This window comes from Sesamum indicum, linkage group LG6 (assembly GCF_026168435.1).
Source record: "Sesamum indicum cultivar Baizhima isolate 11 linkage group LG6, ASM2616843v1, whole genome shotgun sequence".
NCBI lineage: Eukaryota > Viridiplantae > Streptophyta > Magnoliopsida > Lamiales > Pedaliaceae > Sesamum > Sesamum indicum.
In genome coordinates this window covers 5,474,919-5,493,387 of record NC_142662.1, presented here as the reverse complement: position 1 = coordinate 5,493,387, position 18,469 = coordinate 5,474,919, and the positions used below count along the sequence as shown (strand labels likewise).

At 36.3% G+C, this 18,469-nt stretch overlaps 2 protein-coding genes across 7 annotated transcripts; one reads left to right on the top strand and one right to left on the bottom strand.

The window, feature by feature from the left end:
• Window positions 1-731: 731 nt before the first annotated feature.
• Window positions 732-5,115, top strand: CRY3 (cryptochrome 3). Of its 2 annotated transcripts, XM_088881519.1 has the most exons (14): window positions 732-1,161; window positions 1,390-1,529; window positions 1,632-1,856; window positions 1,953-2,078; window positions 2,178-2,252; window positions 2,705-2,821; window positions 2,922-2,968; window positions 3,369-3,445; window positions 3,621-3,696; window positions 3,843-3,912; window positions 4,022-4,145; window positions 4,327-4,376; window positions 4,463-4,719; window positions 4,806-5,115. In XM_088881519.1, the coding sequence occupies exons 1-13, from the start codon at window positions 762-764 to the stop codon at window positions 4,688-4,690; spliced, it is 1,755 nt and encodes a 584-aa protein (XP_088737645.1). In that variant the 5' UTR covers window positions 732-761; the 3' UTR covers window positions 4,691-4,719; window positions 4,806-5,115. The 2 variants fall into 2 exon arrangements, with proteins under 2 accessions (XP_088737645.1, XP_088737644.1); XM_088881518.1 differs by having other exon boundaries at window positions 4,463-5,115.
• A 212-nt stretch (window positions 5,116-5,327) lies between these two features.
• Window positions 5,328-18,192, bottom strand: LOC105165093 (ABC1 family protein). 5 transcript variants are annotated; one of them, XM_088881515.1, is made up of 21 exons: window positions 17,939-18,192; window positions 17,561-17,750; window positions 17,366-17,463; window positions 16,735-16,848; window positions 16,371-16,598; window positions 15,130-15,216; window positions 14,477-14,566; window positions 14,254-14,380; window positions 14,063-14,160; window positions 12,711-12,879; window positions 12,446-12,567; window positions 10,964-11,092; window positions 10,788-10,886; window positions 10,635-10,692; window positions 10,478-10,553; window positions 10,278-10,407; window positions 9,441-9,598; window positions 8,181-8,256; window positions 7,655-7,849; window positions 6,978-7,071; window positions 5,328-6,320 (listed from the first exon to the last, which is right to left on the bottom strand). In XM_088881515.1, the coding sequence occupies exons 4-21, from the start codon at window positions 16,807-16,809 to the stop codon at window positions 5,461-5,463; spliced, it is 2,871 nt and encodes a 956-aa protein (XP_088737641.1). In that variant the 5' UTR covers window positions 16,810-16,848; window positions 17,366-17,463; window positions 17,561-17,750; window positions 17,939-18,192; the 3' UTR covers window positions 5,328-5,460. The 5 variants fall into 5 exon arrangements, with proteins under 5 accessions (XP_088737641.1, XP_088737642.1, XP_088737643.1 ...); XM_088881516.1 differs by lacking the exon at window positions 17,366-17,463; XM_088881517.1 differs by lacking the exon at window positions 17,366-17,463 and having other exon boundaries at window positions 17,644-17,750.
• Window positions 18,193-18,469: the final 277 nt, after the last annotated feature.

Genomic DNA, 18,469 nt, shown 5'->3' with positions numbered 1-18,469 from the left:
CCTCCATAACTATAGGCAATAAATTTAAAACCAACACAAATATTAAAAATGTTGGAGTTAGGTTTTTTTATTATATAAAGGAAAAATTACAATTGGTTCTCTTGTAATTTATTATAATTATTATTACATTCTTATTATTTAAAAAATTATAAATAATTTTTAGTATTAACAGTTATCTAATAATACTTTTTATAATAAGCTGTCATGAGTGAATATTTGTTAGATAACCGTTAATTTTAAAATGCATTTATAATTTTTTAATAATAATAAAATATTTATAATTATACCAAACTTTATAAGATGGTGCTGTACTTTTTCTTTATAAAATCTTAGTGTAAGATTGCAATGTTCGGAACAAACTTTACCAAGTCAAACAAAATTACTATGTTGTCCCTGCAAGCAAGGGCATAGTTGTTAATGCACGATTACGTTTTCTAATAAAATGAAAATTTCTACGACAGTATCACCAACCTATCTACTTGCACTAAAAACTTGAAACAAACTGTCGAGGTGACTGTTTATCCTTTTATATTGTATTTTATTAATGTACTACTATTTATTTAATAAAATTTATATTTATCACGAAAAAAAAAACACTTGAAACAAAGTTGCCAAACGCAAGCTTAGACCTCCCTGGCTACCAAGCCGCCACGTCAGCTTACAAATCCAGCACTCACGTGGCAACTTCCCAACTGCTAATAACGACCAACCCCTCTTAACTGTAACGTCTACAAACAAAGTACGAAGAAATCGAAAGCGCCATGATCCAAAATTTCACCGTAATTTCACGTCCCACGATAAACCCTCTTCTTTCCTTGACAAAACACTCACTGTGTCCTAAATTTCTGCTCTCTTTTCCCGGAAAGATGCAGTCTTCCAATGCAGCTAGAGCTGCGCAGACAGTGACCCGAGTTCCGGGTTCCGGGTCCGAGGAAATGGAGCGGGTAGCAGAGGAGACGTTGACGAGGTACACTTTTGATGGGGTGCCTCAGAGGAAAGGGAAAGGGGTCGGCATTGTTTGGTTCAGGAATGATTTAAGGATCTTGGATAACGAGGTTTTGTTCAAGGCTTGGGCTTCATCCGAGGCTGTCTTGCCCGTGTATTGTGTCGATCCAAGACTCTTTGGGACTACCCATTACTTTGGTTTCCCTAAAACTGGAGGTATATTACTAGATTTTCATTGTTTTTTTTCCAAGAATTAGTTCATGATTGTACTTCTGTGGTCTGCTCTTTTCCTGTCTTTCCTCGAAATTAGACTATGTTTGTAGTGTAAGTGGGGCTGGGCCTGTAATTTTAATATATTTTGGGCTCTAGTTAAATTCTGTGGAGTTTGATGTGGATGTTCATCTGTATTGATGTGGAATCCTTCTGCACTTTCTTGCATGGCAGCACTGAGAGCGCAGTTTCTGATAGAGTGTTTGATCGACTTAAAAAAAAGTTTGATGAAGAGAGGTCTCAACCTTTTAATTCAGCATGGGAAACCAGAGCAAATTCTCCCTTCTCTTGCAAAAGCATACGGCGTCCACACTGTTAAGAAACTTTAATTTGAATTTGTTTCTTCTGCTATCAGTTGATTCTTGTAGCATTTTTGGAGTTAGCTATAAGCAGGAATTTTCTGGTCTAAACAACAGGTTTATGCCCAGAAAGAAACGTGCAGCGAGGAGCTGAATGTTGAGAGATTAGTTTCCAAGAATTTGCAGAAAGTTATTTTGTCATCAGCAGAAGGTGTGTCCACTAAGTCCAATCCCACTAACAGTTCTAAATTGGAATTGATTTGGGGATGTAGTATGTACCATATCGATGACCTCCCGTTCAGTTGCATGTCCTTACCGGATGTTTATACTCAATTTCGTAAGGTACTTTTGGTTCTTGGATGTTTGATTTGTCCAAATATATTTGCTTATTTGAATAACTTTCTCATATACCAGCTCTCTGATGATCAAATATAACAGTCAGTAGAGTCGAAGTCTGTGATACGAAGTTGCTTCAAGGTCCCAGCATCACTTGGTCCTGCTCCAGATGTTAAAGACTGGGGACATGTTCCAGAGATTTCTTCGCTTGGTCTTCAGCAGGAAAATGCACGTTCTTGCATATGTCTAAATATAAGTAAATTAAGTGCAGATTCCACTCGGTTAATGGGGCAAGAAGTTTGCTCATGCTCGTGTCTTTTGGTGCAGGTCAGCAAAGGAATGGCATTTGTGGGGGGTGAAAGTGCAGCACTGAGTAGAGTACATGAGTATTTCTGGAAGAAGGCAAGAACCTTTTCTTGTGCTTTCTTTTTTCAGTTACCGAAAATTTGAAACTCGTGAATGACCATTTCCATATTTAAGTGCATAAGAATTTTAGAAAGCTGCTCTAAAATATTCACAGGGTGGAATAAAAGAATATATGGATGCATGTATTCTGTAGTAGAAGTATTTTGATACAGTTTTGTTATGGAATGAGAAGTTGGGGACTTCATTCTTTTTCATCTATTCTTCCTAACTAGTAAAATTTGCTGATAGGATCATAAAGAAAAGAAACAACAAATCGCATTCCTTTCTTGGATGTGGAGATACAGATTAAAGCAACGAGAAATAACAATAACAATAATAATAATAATAATAATAGCAATTTGGTTTCGAGGATATAAGTTTAGAATTATTTAGAAATCTTGAGAAATGAATCATTTTTTACGACTTTTTTTGTTTTTGTACATCTGTAGGATCTCTTGAGGACATATAAAGTGACCCGAAATGGTATGTTAGGACCCAACTACTCAACAAAATTTTCTCCTTGGCTTGCCTCTGGAAGCCTTTCACCTCGTTTCATTTATCAAGAGGTATAATGCTACTTAATTTCACATTTTTCCTCCTTATGCAACACCAAATCGCATTAGCGCAGTGAAATATTGAGTGTTGGCAATATGACTACTTGTTTAGGTTAAGAGATATGAAAAACAGAGAGAAGCCAATGATTCTACATACTGGTACTTTTCTCTCTACCTCAATTTGCATATGTGGTGTGTGTATTTTGCCTTGGAATGCAGTTCAAATGCACATAACTTAGGTTATACCTCTGCTTCTGTGCTGGGTTGTACATACTTTAAACAAGTAACGAAAAGTTACAATAAACCAAATTGTAGAAGTTCGTGTTGGCCGCGAGGATGAAGTCGAGCTGCATTTCTTGATTCCCATTTGAGAAATGGAAAGCGTCTGATTTTTAAAATGGGATTCCTTTCTGTCAAGTGCAATTGCAAATTCTTGCATTCCGAATTTCTAAGTTTGTAATGGCCCGAAATCTTTCCGAAGTCACTAGTTCGTAAGGCCATAAAGTTTACCAAACTATATATGAAAACCTATCCCTGAAAAGCTACTATTGTAATGCAGGGTGTTGTTTGAACTTATATGGAGGGACTACTTCAAATTCCTATCAATCAAGCAAGGGAACTCTCTTTTTCATGCAGGTGAATTTATTGATATAAACTATTCCAAAGGACGTAACTTGGCTGACCAACTTAAAATGCAACACATGGATTAAAGCAAACTCTGACAAAGATGTCCTAACAATTCCCATTTTTGTACATATCAGATACTTTTAGACATGTACTTTCCTTAAAAACAATATCTTTGTCCTTTCAGGAGGTCCTCGAAAAGTAAAGACTAATTGGAGCCAAGACCAAGCACTCTTTGATGCCTGGAGAGATGGACGGACTGGGTAAAGTGTTGGGGGCTTTTAATTTCATGAAATATCTCATGTATCCTTGATCTTGCATTTATCATCCAATTCCTTCTAAAGAGAGGAAACAAGAATATCAACCTTTAAGGTCTCTGTTGATTGATTTAGTACTTACCTCCTTTCAGGTACCCTTTAGTTGATGCGAATATGAAAGAATTATTGACTACAGGCTTCATGTCAAATCGTGGGAGACAGGTGAAATTAAAGTTTTTGTCTGCCATCTCCAAACATATGAAAGCTAAATGAGATCAATCAAGCTTATTATTGTTTTTCAGTTAAGTATATTTAGTATTGTTCTTGACAGATCGTATGCTCATTTCTTGTTCGAGATTTGGGGATTGACTGGCGAATGGGAGCTGAGTGGTTTGAGACATGTCTTTTGGATTATGATCCTTGTTCCAATTATGGGAATTGGACCTATGGAGCAGGTGATTCCCTAGAGGCATTTTGAGCACATATTTATTCGAATGAATGTCTTTGCTTCTGTTTGCTCATACACCCTGTTACTTATAGCGTGACAGCCTTGTGGCTTTGAGTAATGATACACTTTTAGTTAGGAGGGAAGATCTATGATTCACACCATTAACATGGTTCTTCTTCTTTTCCTAGGTGTTGGGAATGACCCGAGAGAGGACCGTTATTTCAGCATTCCAAAGCAAGTATGTCAGCTTCTACTATCTTCATTCATATTTAGATTAAAACGTTCACCTACCTTACTATGTTAACCCTTTGTGAGTGAATTCAGGCTCAAAACTATGATCCTGATGGCGAGTTCGTGGCATACTGGTTGCCTCAGTTAAGAGCACTGCCGAAAGAGAAACGACATTTTCCTGGAATGTCATACATCAAGCCGATTATGGCCCTCAAGTTTGGAAATACTAAACCAGTGAGTAACAGGATGACGGCCCCAGGAAATAGAAGAAATGCAACAGAAGAGAAATGGATGAGTCGTAAAGGGAATAGGTTTCAGTAGCTTGCTGCACGACAACTAGTTTCCGACAGGTGAATAACGAATTAGTTACTTTCTTTGGAGTAATTCTGGCAGAGGATTTCTGAATTTTCTCTTGTTTTGCTACGGTTTCTGTAAGATGGCAGCTCGAAAGGTTCGATTCAGCCTGTGCAGCTTAGCTGCATCACCTGAAAGTGTTATACCGATCCACAAGCAACACAGAAGATGAAAATGACTTGGATGCAGAGGGAAAGGATTTAACATTATAGTTTCCTGGAGAAGATTGATTTAGATTTTTTGACAATGTGGGAATCCTAATCAATAACAATCCAGATAGGGAGATAGTTGGAGTTGTTTTTCTGGGCATTGTAATTCCAGTATGAGAGAAATAAATCCATGGTTGTAAGAATGAATTGAGTGCAGAAGAATTGGTCATCTTTAGGTAAAAACCTCTGTATAGAGAAAGCCCACAAAAGTATCAGAAACTTCTAATCTTATTGAAACATCCAGACTAACCCTGAGAACAATGCAAGACGCCTGTGGTGAAATTATGTTCTGGGGTTAAAAATCTAAATTAGTACATAATTTCAGTTCCTCCGTAAACATGCAATGCTGAAACCAAAAAAGAAAACGGAAACAAGACGAAAAAATAACAGATCAATTGGAAAACTATTTCTGAATTATTGCTTAAATATACAAGTAATTCAAGAGACTATATAGTTGGAGAGCATGTATCAAATTACTATTGTGTGTTACAAAGCCAAAAAGGACAGGAAAAAATTCAAGGTTTCGTATCAATTAATCAAAGGCCCAACTATGTTTGACTCATTATCATTAATCCTCTCTGTAAATCTGTAAAAATCTGCTGGCAATGGAATATTGAGTTCTGAGCAGACTAGCTGTATCACCTTTGCAGTCACACCTCCAAAGTTCATCTTGTTCAGAGTCACAGCAATGGCAAATCTGTGGTTTATGTCGCAGTATCCGGTCGAGCCGCCCATGCCCGAATGCCCAAACCCAACCAAGTTACCATCCTCCGAGTAAGATCTCTTAAAGCCGAGCCCAAACTGCCCTCCTGGAAGTGTCAAATTCTCATATTCTCCAACTCCCATGAAGGCATCGTGAATTTTGCTGTTTGAAAAAAGTTTAACAGTTTTCCGGTCATTACCAAATCCATCTATAGCTACGGAAATGGTGCCATTGCAGTTACTATCATCGGTTGGAATTTCAGTGTAGGTCTTGCCGCTATCCTCTCTGCTTAAGTTAGTACTTTTGGAACTGTCAGTATTATGTGCATGCTTGGAACCTTTTCGTTTCTTGGTGGGCTTCTGAGATGAAAACTCAGGGATGTGCGGATGGCTTCCCAACCGGGGCTGGGTGGAAGAAGAATGTGGGGGTGGAATGGCACCTTGATCCACTAGAGCTGCATAATAGCGGGCAAGAGCACGGGCCGAGCAATGTGCATTAGCAGCAGGTATTATGGCACGACGGGCATGAAGTGTGTTAAATAAGGCAGGAAGGGTAGATGCCATTTGGGAGAGATCTTGGAGCTGGAACTGGAAGCTGGATGGTAGGCCTGGGCGGTCACTGACCTCAGAGAGTTTCTTAATGTCATCCAAATCGGATGTGAGAGTTGCAAGCCGAGATTCCACACCTAGGAGAAATAAATGACACAGTCAGGCCATATCAAAAGAACGATGAACGAGTGAAACTTCAAAGAATATCAAGATAGTCGTGATTTTGGAAAAAGAGGTATTACTAACATCTCCCCACTGGAAAAAGGTTTGAGAAAGCCACAGATGATTGCGATGAAGAGGAAAAATGATAATCATTACAAAAGCAGTGGTATAAGAATATAGAACCAATTAACTAAATTTACTGACAAGATCATAATAGGTTGGCTATAATGCCAAAGATATTATCTTAACCCCTCGCTAAATATCACAAATCAACCTATAATTCCTTTACAGTGAAGAAACCAGCTTGGATAGAAGCTCAAAATCTTACCTTATTAGACAGAATTGTGGAACTACCTAATAGCAAAACATGTGATTCCTACTTGGTTCAGGCATCTTTGTTACATTTTTATCATCAATCTAGACTGTAACATGGTGAAGAACTCAGTTGTCAGCCCAAGTTAAAGAATTTTGAAGCGATGATAATCTTTTTCTTTTACTTCCTTTTCACGATTTGCCAAAAAACAATAACTTAACTGAAATAAATGGATGAATGATGTCTAGCATAAATTCAATAAAGCAGCATAAATGATATCATGCGTGGAAAAGCTAATTAACGAAGAGTTAAAACATGCCTGGAGGGATTCCAATGTATAGTTCGCCATCTATATTAAGAGGGCGAACGAATGCTTCTTCAAGGATCTCCTGAAACTTCTTCCTTGATGCATGCTGTTGTACAACAAAAGAACATGAGACTACTAAGGATCAAAACTTGCATAGTGGCTGAATTACGTTAAAGTGTCAAACTTCCTAACTGCGCATGTAAAAACAAGCAAGCAAAGGTTTCTTCCTTGAGTGGCTTAGCTTCTTTAAGAGGGAACATTTGCAGTGCAAATTGATTGATTCATTCTAGTCATGCAGGATTCCCATTTCCAGAACATCAAATTCTTTAGTTTCTCTACAGATAAGGATGAACCTTAAACAGACATAATAAAAGAACAACTTTCAGAAGAAGAGAAAATCGTCACCTGGAGCAAATTGTTTTCTAATCTTCTAACACTTTATCTATTTGAGCCTTTTGGTTTGCACAAAAGTCAAAGAAACACCAAAGTGTAGAATTGTTTTAACAGGAACATTTCTGTGCTTTACCATTATAACTTAAACAAACATATCAAAAAGAAAAAGACGAAAGAAAATAAAGAAACATCACATGCTTTAAGTAATCTCCAAACCAAACATACCAGAAACATTTCTCAGTTTGATCCTCAACCTAAACCATTTCTATCATTATGAAGAGCAGAATATTTGATACCTCAATAATACCGCCACACAACCAACCAAAGGATAGATAATGGTATAGCTGTTCATGGCCAGGTTCAGTCTCTGGCGTCATCTCCGCGATGAAATTTAAACATGCATCCCAATCAGTCATAAGTAGAGGGTTTTCACGTGTAAGGCTGGCCAAGGCATTGTGCAAACCAGATGTGTGATTAAGCACGTGATGAACCTAGAACAGAATAAATGAATAAAAGATGGCATAATGGGAGAGTTAGATAATAGCATAAATTAGCTAATTGCTTCAGTTGGGAACTTGGGATTACTTAGATAATTTGCACTGAACTTCAATATAATCTCTTGGATTTATGAAACTGCAACTTCCAGCATATATTCTTGTCAATAAACAGATTTAAGTACTTCAAAAATAGCTACAGCTTTCTCGTAAATATCTCCTTTCTGGTGTGGTCTAAACTACTACAGATTTTGCCAAAAAGGATAAACAGTTTCTACAGCAACAAAATTGGAAAAATTATCTGAGACTTGGGAGCCCAAAATATTACCCTTATTTTGTCTTTCCCATTGGATCCAAATTCTGGCCAAATATTTGCAACTTTGTCCTCAAGCTTCAGCTTCCTGCTACAAAATTCAGACAGTTAACATTAAAGCTCCATTTTAAACTGAGTAACTTATAAGGACTGAATTAATCTTCTGGAATAGCTACTAAAGGCAACTTCCTACCATGTTATCCAGTCATCTTTAGATGATAAAACCTCATTCTACATATAGTGACAATCAAAGATGGAAACTAATTGAAACATAATGATGGTAATTGACAGTTTTTTATTGCAGAAAAAGAATTTACAGAATATCATAGAATTTTAGCTTTCTCAAATAAAATCAGCAAAACTGGGGCAATAGAAATGGTACTTGTCGACAGAGAAGCAGCATTCAAAATGAACCAGTGATACAGGCAAATGCATCAGGACTGGTGAATCCTAGCAAGAAATATGTGAATGTGCTGACCACCGACCAGGCAAATAAAACCTATGCCTGTTTTCATTCTCCACATTTTTGCTTTTCCAGTCCTCGATGTATTTGTTTTGTTGATTTTCTAAAATTGTTTTAAGAAAATAGGTCTAAAGATGATCCTTGGAACTTGCACCCTATTTCTCAACCATATTACAAAGAATACAGCTTATTTTTTAAAGCGTACTCACTACTTCAAGAAAACACTTTAACACCTGAAAAACGTAAACTTAGCATCTTTTATCAAAATAACAACTTAGCATGTTTTATCAAAAAGAAATGTCTATCAAACTGTCAGATCAATTTAACTCAAGTGACTAACTTTGCAACACCCTAATCCAAATATATTTTTGTTTTCACGCATTCCCTGAAGGGATCTTCTATTGTCCAAAAAATTTTCAACCAAATAAAAATGAACTGGTCATATAAAACAATTTTTTTTTGGGAAAAAAAAAATAATCAAATAGTAGTTGTAATTATATAGTTGCAGGCCATATAAAACCAACCAAAAGCATCTTGGTATATTACATGAGAAATCTATTTTTTCAACTAACAAAATGGTTAGTCTTCTATTAAGATCTAATTACTTGTTGAGAAACTCTAACCTTCTCGAGAATTAACCATTCTTTAATACAGGGACTATATGCTGTGTCTAGTATTTCGTAAGATTAAATCATTATCAAACTTGATCAATAATGTCAACATAATTGTGATGATTCAATAGAGGTGAAAAATGACAAATCTCTAACAGCACCAATCACTTGAAAAATGGGAACACTAACGATTTCACGTACCCTTTATCAGCCAGCCAGTGAACCATTCCTGCTGTAATTCCTTTTGATACAGAAAAAACAGGGAATAAACTATCAGGCAGAACAGGTCTAGGATCATATCTGCCAAGCACCCCAGCAGCAGTGTCAATAATTACTTCTCCGTCTTTATATGCACATACCTAAGAGAAAAAAGGACGAGATTTGTCAAAGTAACAACATAAATTCAAATAAAGTAAAAGACAAATAGCTCTGTGATGAAGAAAATAAAGGACAGGAGTTATATGATTTATGCTTTTTTTTCTTTTGATGATTAATATGCACAGTAAAAACTTCCAAAAGAAGTTGGTATTCATTTGTTAGTAAATAACACAACTTTCAAAGATAAGCACTAGCATGGCCTTACTGCTACTAAAGATGACAGTAATATCTTCTAGAATGCATTCCAAAAAGTCCCAAGGGATTAGAATACAAACGGCACTGCCTTGTAATATTGTTTGAGAAAGGATGGGATACATTTAAAGATTATCCAGAATATATCCATTCATGTATTTGCCTTTGCTTAAAATATTCTTTTTATCTTCAGTAACCAAAATCCACAGAAAAACGACTAAGCAAGAACAATAGGAAGTTTTCCAAGAGCACATATCACAATAAGAAGGAGCCTTCTGGGGCAAGATGAATCTTTCTTCTGTCTCCCATCAACTCTTTAACATAGAAGGGCCAAAACAATGGAGAAGAAACGAAATACCAGCAGTTCTTTCCATGGCAAAATAACAATCATATCATGTCCTTTTAGATTAATGAAGCAAAAAAAACTTACAAGTATAGTAGCTTTCATATATGTTAAGTTGTGTGTACCTGGATTCCAAGTACTTTATCAGTATTCCCAAGCTCAATTAAGAGCTTCCGCAGCTTGTCTTCAACATCAGAAAGAACAGGAGTGTCATGAATCCAGTTTGCATTAAATGCTGGACCCCTGTTCACATTGCTGAAACAACACAAGACAAAATGAGGCAAGCATCCCTGCAGCAAAAGGAAATTATAACAGCAAATCTTACCATTGTAAAACAGATTCAGCAAATGGCCTCATGATATCCACATAAACTATGCGTACATCCATTGTTGATGAAAGACCTGCAACCCATGTTACTTGTTAGTTCACTGAAAATTATACACCAAAATGAAAGAACGTGAGTCTATAAAATTATTGGATACCTCTGAGAAGATTAATAACTCTGCTAAATATAATGATATCACCTGGAAAAGCATCAACCTGAAGAATATACTTTTAAGTATTCTTTGAAAACAAGAAAGAAGTGTCCACTAATGGTCGATGACATAATATTGGAGAGTACAGTATGGACTTACAGGATTAAAACGTTTTACTTCCTTTTCGTTTAGCTTCATCTTCTCTTGCAGGACTTTCAGATTTTTAGTCCTTCGCTCAGCAAAAGATTTCATGGTTTGCTTCACCATATAATAGAATCAGTTCAATACTAGAAGGAAGATTCATGACATGACACAAACAAGATCTGCCTACTCACATAAGCTTCACTTGCTGGTGTTGAATTGCGGAAGAACACACTTGATATTTCCATCACTTGCTCAGGAATGTCCAAGCGCAGCTTAAGTCCCATTTCTGCGAAGGAAGATAAAAGTGCCACATGATCACCCTGCAAAGAGTAGGGTGTGACTTTACTTGAATACAAGTAGAAATAAAAATGCAATGAACTTTAACGAAAAAAATTTAAGAAAAACGGCTGTGTCATAATCAATTAAAAAAAAGGGGTAAATACAACTACCAGAGGTCTGTCATAATTACGAATACCCCCTTGTTTGAAAAAATTACAAATACCCCAATCAAATTGAAATTAATTACGTAGCCCCTAGATGATGAAGTGGACACTGTTATTTTACCTTTGGTGATTTTTTTTTTTAAATATATATATTTTTGAAAAATTCTAAAAAAATATAAGGGAGGGTAAAATAAATAATCCATTGGGAATATTAGTCCATAAAATATTTTTGAAAATTATAAAATATGTATAAAATTATAATTTATATTCCAAAAGTGCATTTTAGTCAGTTCACCGCAAAATTAGATGAAAACCTAACAGGATAACGAATAGGCTCATTATCAGTCAGACAGTAAAATCAGGGGGTATTTCTAATTTCTCAAACAACAAAGAGGTACTTGTGATTATGCCAAATCTCAGAGGAGATTTGTAATTTACCTAAAAATTTGTCAAACCTGTCAGACATAGGCAAAAATTGTGGAACAAGTCCATAGATATTGTTATATTCACATGTGACATAAAGTCCCATGGTGAAAGAATAAGGAAAAAGGTGTGAGCTTGACCCAACACTCATTGGCTGGGAGAAAATTGGGCTGCAACACATATAGTAGACACATGCCAGTGATGACATCCAGAGCTAGATCCCTAATAATTAGTATTAGAGCTGTAAAACCCAAGCACTTTCTAAGCTAGCAGATCAAAATACAGGCCGGTTTAGGCCAAGGGCATAACATGCAGGTTTTTGGTACTGTGGGTCCGTGGAGACAGAAAGAACAAGAACACAAAGATGGCCCTATAAGAGTAGCTGAAGCACAAAAGCAAAGTATAAGAAGATGTAGGTAATGCTGGGAAGTAGTTGGTTGGTGTTGCTCAGGCTTGTTGAGAGGGAGCCTTTTATCATGGGGAAGTTTTAGGTGATGTGGATGCACACTTGTGAAAGGGGAGTTTATTAAGTTCACAAGTGAGCTAAAGTCATGGAAAAGTAAGGAAACACTGGGCTTTTATACTCATTGCCTTATGGTCTTTGTTCAAAAGTGGATTCTGAACATGTAACAAAGAGTCACTTTGCAATGAATTCCAAGGTCGAGTGATACCGAACTGGAGTTTCAGATAGCATAGGCTAATGGAAAGCTAACCACATCACTCATTAATATTTGTGCTTGCAGATCATCTATCATATTTTAAGCATCAGTTACTATAAGGAACCAAATATAATGAAATTGTACAAACCTCCGCAGATGCTAGAAACATTTTTGCTAAAGCTTGTTTCATAGGAAACGATAGCTTCTTTGTGAGCCCAAAATCTAGCAAAATTGGACGATGTGGAGGAGCCTTGCTCACAAGGAAATTTCCTGCATTAAATCAATAGATTATCCAGGAGAAAACAAAATGAATAGTCTAATACACAAAACCAGACAGGACTTGTAAAGTAACTGCAAAAGCAATGAAATCAAGCCACACAAACACAATAAAAATATAAAGAGAGAAGGGATACCAGGGTGAGGGTCACCATTGAAGAATCCATCAACATAAATTTGGTGTGCATATGCCCGTGTAATTTCCTCGACCAGTTTTTGTTTGTCGACACCCAGCGCTTGCAGAGATTCTGAGTCATTTAGTCGCACTCCATCCATGTATTCTAAAATGAGGACTTTCTCAGTTGACTGCAGCATAAATTGTGAAATAATTTAGTTAACTATTATAATAAGAAACTCCAAATGGCAATGGAGAAAAAGGCCAAAAGATGTAGGAATTTAGCTATAATTAGTCAAAAAGAAATTCCAACATCTGTCTACAAGTTAGTTATCACAAATAAATTCTACTTCAATTATGGACGGAAGCTTTAGACAATATCCACACAGAAGTTGGACCCTCACGATATACATTTTCTGTTTCAGAAGAACCTCACGACTAGGCAGCAAGATACCATTATCCTCTGGTACACATGCAATCACATAAAGAAGACTAATATGTTCTGACTCTTTGCCAATGAAAGCATGGAAAAGCAAAATTCGTAGAGATACCTACGGAGTTTTATGTTAACGCCAAGGTGCTGAGAATAGAGAGAAGAAGTGAAAACTTCAGATATGCTTAAATTCATTTTCAGGTAGTGAGAGACTAAGGTGCAAACATAAATGGAAAGAAGATGAAACATAGGCCAGATGTAAAGGACTCAAGATATGCATACTTCTAAAGAAATACCACTCCTGGGCCACCTTATCAAAGTAAATCCCAGGTTAGCTGTATCTTTTAACTATCTTGCCTCTTAATCAAGCTAAAAGAAATAAAATATCTTTTATCACAAGTCTCTTAAAAACCCATTGAAATTGCACTTGAGGACAGCTCAGAACCACCACAGTATATGCATATCTTTATGTTTAATTAGGTCATGAATTCAACTCAGTTGGTAACTTGGTATGATCAAACAAGTTTTCAAATATTGCAAGTCAGCATTATTCTTTTTTACTTCTTGTGTATCTCTTTCTTCATGCTCATACAAAGATACGTAAATTCATGGTAACATCACACCCATAGGTAGGATGCTTTCTTTGCTGGTTAGATGAAGGGAATATCTTTTCCCTTCTGGCAGTGAAGAAAGGGTAGAGATGGTAAGTCATGGGCAGAGTTAGTCTAGTTAAATAAGAAGCATCATGATGCTATGCTGTCACGGTTAACAAGAAAATTGATGAAGAAAGTCGTGAGAAAACCCATGAATCTATATTCTAAAGAGGATAAAAATATAATAATACAGCATCAGGTCTTCATTGTGATTTTGAGAAACTGAGATCATTGGTAAACTATTAATACCGACCAGTCGTAGCTGGAAGATTTAGAAAAGGATAATACCGTAATAACTTCTGGAATTAAGACGTCCACACGATTTATGTTGTTATCATCAGAATTACTTTTGCAGCCAAGATTTCTAGAAACTTTCCGAGTATTTTCTACAGAAACCAAAAGAAGAATCTTAAAAGTTGACCAACAAATTTAAGGAACAAAATAGAAATGACCAACAAATTTAATGATCGAAAGCATACCAGCCTCATGATTAAAGTCGAGTTCCTTGGGTGCTTCTTTGCACCATTCATCTATCATGGGATTGAAGTCATATTGTGGTTCTGCCCATGCAATCCAATCAACAATGGATTTAGCATTTTTCAGATCCTGCGAGGAACAAAATATCATAAGAATGAAATGATAGCATGCATCACATCCAAAAGAAATTCTCAAGGCCTCAAGAAGCAAAAGTCAAAAAACAACCTCCAGTATGATTTCCTTTATGCCCTCATGTTGAACTTTAACAACAACTTCCTGCCCATCAGCCAGAGTGGCCCTATGAACTTGAGCTATCTGCGTAAAGATGGATGGAGAACACTCGAATCATCAAGGAAATATTTTGTATAGCCACAGAAAAAAGGAAATAATAACCTATTGTGTTCAGTAGATAGTGCTACAAAAGTAATGACAGAATAATCAGTGTCCTGTATCTGGCAAAAAACATATTATTTTTTTTTATCTTTGTCATTAATGTTGAGAAAAGCACAAGGATAATTTCAATTGATCATGGCAGTTCTTGTCTAAAAATCTCCACCATGGAATTCCACAGAAATTAAACTATAATACTTCCAGAATTATAGATCACATCTGTTGGCTTCTGATGATGTACATTGCAGAACGATGATTATAACAACAAATATAACTACAGGTTGCTGGGATAAAATATTTATTATTATTTCTGCAAATATGTTCTCAAAATCCTGATCTGCATTGTCCAAAAATGTATTAAGGAATTACGTTTATCATCCGATTCATTTATATGACACAAGTACGCATGATCCAATGTGGACTCAACAATTGGAAATCAAAGGTTCTCTTCTTATTCTCCTTCAACTAAATTCTTCATAGGATCTTACTGATGCCGTAGCCAGTGGTGTGTCATCAAAATTCAGGAAGAGATCAGTCATTGATTTCCCCAATTCTACGGTGATAGTCTGGCAAACCTGTGAAGAAAAAGATTGTTAATGTTAATAAAAAGTGACCAGCAGTAATAAATATACCGAAAGCAACGAACACACATTAAAACATAAAAATATGTGTTTTCATATGTGTAAAGCAGATTTGGTTGCACAACTTCCCAACTCACAAGATTAGCATGTCCTATAATATCTAAACTTGCAACAGAACTAGCCTAACCGGTTCGGTTGTTTGGTATTTCAGCTAAGAGGAATTTGCTTAGCCCAGCTTTTCAAACCATAGTCAGTCTTAAATGATATTCTCCACCATTACCATTTTAGGGATAGTAATAATTTAGCTAAAAACTATAATTCATTACCAATAATAGATATCCATTACACCAGAGGAAATGTTAAGAATCAAAACTGATACTTGTGAAATATATAAGATTGTAAGAATGTAAATAATTAACTGGTGATATTTTTTTATTTCATATGATTTGATTTAGGAGTAATTTTCTCATCTTTTGTTCGTTCATGTGTAATTCACTATGTAAAATATGTGGTTATTGAAATGTCATAGTAAGTTAGACCAATGGAAGTTTCCCCTAGGGCATTTTATCTGTACACAAGTTGAATGGGAGGACCATGTTGCATCTTTCTGTCTTCAATCTTCTTTAGGACTCAGATATTAACAGAAGAAATCCAAAGGTCATGATGGATGTGGAAACTGTTCCATCTCCTCTGAGAGAAACCCAATAGAAGCATTTTAATTGCTCGATCACATGTAAGTTTAGGACATTAGAGGTGGTATTGTCCTGAAATCAAAACATTCTGCAACTATGTTCCACATATCAAAATCTGTTGCGCCATTAAGAATTAAATCAGAGCGGGACAACAAGGGCCTTGGTCGATAGTGTACTTAATCATATTCATGCTAACACAATGCTGAGGTAGATACATTCATGGTGCAGCCTAAAAAAGATTTTAATTGCTGAATCACATGTGAGTTTGGGACATCAGAGGTGGTATTATCGGCATAATAGCAATTGCAAGATTTTGCTCCATGCCTTTGATGTAATCATTGACAAACTAAAGTAGACTTTTTGGAAATTTTTACCGGTAAATAAGTGAAGTTACAAGAACCATGCAACTTCCATTTTTAATTTTCTTACCATGATTGTTATAATAAGTGAAGTTACCTCTTCCAGTGGGCGAGGGGGGAGAGAGTCCTGTAGCTGTTTTAGAAGGCGTATATAGGCTGGGGGAAGCACATCAGCACGTGTAGATAGGTACTGTCCTAGTTTCACCCATAAGCCTTCCAGCTGTACTATCAATTTGAGAACACGCCTAGCATTACGTTCATGAGCTTTATCCCAAAGATCGGCCCTCTTTGAATTCTTTGTCCATTTTTCTCTATGTTGCAGTACCTGCACACATGAAATCATTCGAAAGACCAGAATAAATGGGCTTCATGATTATGGCACAGGAAAAGGGAACAGCATATTGTGGTCATCATAATAGATGGCAATCATCAAATAACAGCAAGCAAGAAGCATAACATACCTTATAATCGATGTAGATTAAAATAGCTAATGTGAAAACTTTCACTCGCCTCTTGTAGATGTTTCCCCATCCCATTTGAATCAGCTTTCTAGCAAATTGTATATTTAGAAGGTACTGCAATCATACATGGTACTGATCAGACAAGAAAATGCACTGGCCAAAGATGGAGAGGAACCATTATAAACATGTTCAGTTGTACATACTTGTTTTGAAACAAGAACAAAGTAATACAATATAATACCCTTTTTGTAAGGAAATGATCCAATATATCATCAAAAATTCATGAAGAGTAGAAAATCTTGTTAAAGATACATGACGAACGCGGCAGATCAACAAACAGTGGCAAAAACTAAAACATGCAGGTAATAGACTGGAATTGATTGGGCAAGGAGAGTTGACGCCAAAAGATTGTTAGAAAATGTTGATGAAATTAGGTCAACTCTTTACATGTTTCGTCTTGAGCATGAAATAAAATATTTCAAAAAGAACATTTTGGACGAGGATCCTAAGTCCTAAAATTTTCACTAAGACAGCACCAGCAAATTATTAGCAACTTATTTCCAGTATTCCTTCCCCTAAAACCACAATACTCTTAGACAAAGGCATCAAAAAGGCCGCGTGAAATAAGCACCTGGGATGGCTCTTGTTTTGATGAGTTACTCTCCCATCCATGGTTACTTGCTCATTTCATACTTCTTTTCAATGTTTTTGACTTGGTGCACCACCAATCTTGGTATTCATAACAGTGATGAACCATTTAGCAAATGAAAGCACTTGAGCATGCGGAAAAGTTCCTCATTGTTGTTTATTCAATTCCTCCACTTACATTATAATTCGTTTTAAGCTCTGGTCAAGATCATAAGTCTTCCCAAGTAATTGGAATCCTCAACGTTATGCACCCTCACTTACAAAAAGACAAATCACATAGAACGTCGCCCCCAAGCTTTGAGCCAGCAACTCGTGCTTTCCTTTTCGTGTGTGCGTGCGTGTTCCTACTTCCTCTGCACTAAAATTAGCTGCACCCATGAAGATAATCAAACTGAACATCATCAATAACCCTTTAACCCAATCAACAAATAAACTCAACCCAATAACGTAATCAAACAGAAAATGCCACCACCATCCACACTCAATACACGTATTCCACAAAATAAATCAATATAATCAGTGCATGATCAAGGGGGAAATTTACGATAAAATTCACCTGGATAATTGAGTGAAAAAAGGCCCAGAATGATGGACGGCGTCGGAAGGGACGAGAGCGTTGTGGGATGAACAAAGGCATAAATGCGACAAACCTTGAAATGATCGGTGGTTGATGTACGACGACGTCGTCCTAAGTAGTAGATGTTGAAATTTGGACTGCGCCTATGGCCGACGTTTTTGGTGGGTTTCTCTCCTAATTTGCTGATAGCGATCTGCAGACGTCACCCCTTCCGCGTAACGGCTTTTCAAACCTTTCTTTTCCACTTTACTCTATATTTTTTTCCTCGAATCTTCTATTTTACTACCACACACATATTATATTTTATTAAGTTACACTTTTCAATGTCTATGGTTATATTTTCAAATAAAATGTCATTATAACGTTATTTCATAAAATAGGAATAATAACAATTACGCCCTTACTCTATAATTTATTTACACGAACATGTCCTGTCTTTTGTATAAAAAATATCCCTGATAACTAAAATATAAAGATAGTTTGTATAGCAATAAAAAGAAGTAATTTTTA

What these genes read in the sequence shown, in the direction of transcription:
- CRY3 (XM_088881519.1), top strand. Translation starts at nt 762, where the DNA reads ATGATCCAAAATTTCACCGTAATTTCACGTCCCACGATAAACCCTCTT. An exon ending in GAACTCTCTTTTTCATGCAG is followed by an intron (nt 3,446 to 3,620) that starts GTGAATTTATTG and finishes TTGTCCTTTCAG; the next exon opens with GAGGTCCTCGAAAAGTAAAG. An exon ending in GAATTGGACCTATGGAGCAG is followed by an intron (nt 4,146 to 4,326) that starts GTGATTCCCTAG and finishes TTCTTTTCCTAG; the next exon opens with GTGTTGGGAATGACCCGAGA.
- LOC105165093 (XM_088881513.1), bottom strand. Translation starts at nt 18,019, where the DNA reads ATGCCTTTGTTCATCCCACAACGCTCTCGTCCCTTCCGACGCCGTCCA. An exon ending in TAAAGGAAATCATACTGGAG is followed by an intron (nt 14,381 to 14,476) that starts GTTGTTTTTTGA and finishes TGTTCCTCGCAG; the next exon opens with GATCTGAAAAATGCTAAATC. An exon ending in ATGGGAAAGACAAAATAAGG is followed by an intron (nt 7,850 to 8,180) that starts GTAATATTTTGG and finishes ATTCTGTTCTAG; the next exon opens with GTTCATCACGTGCTTAATCA.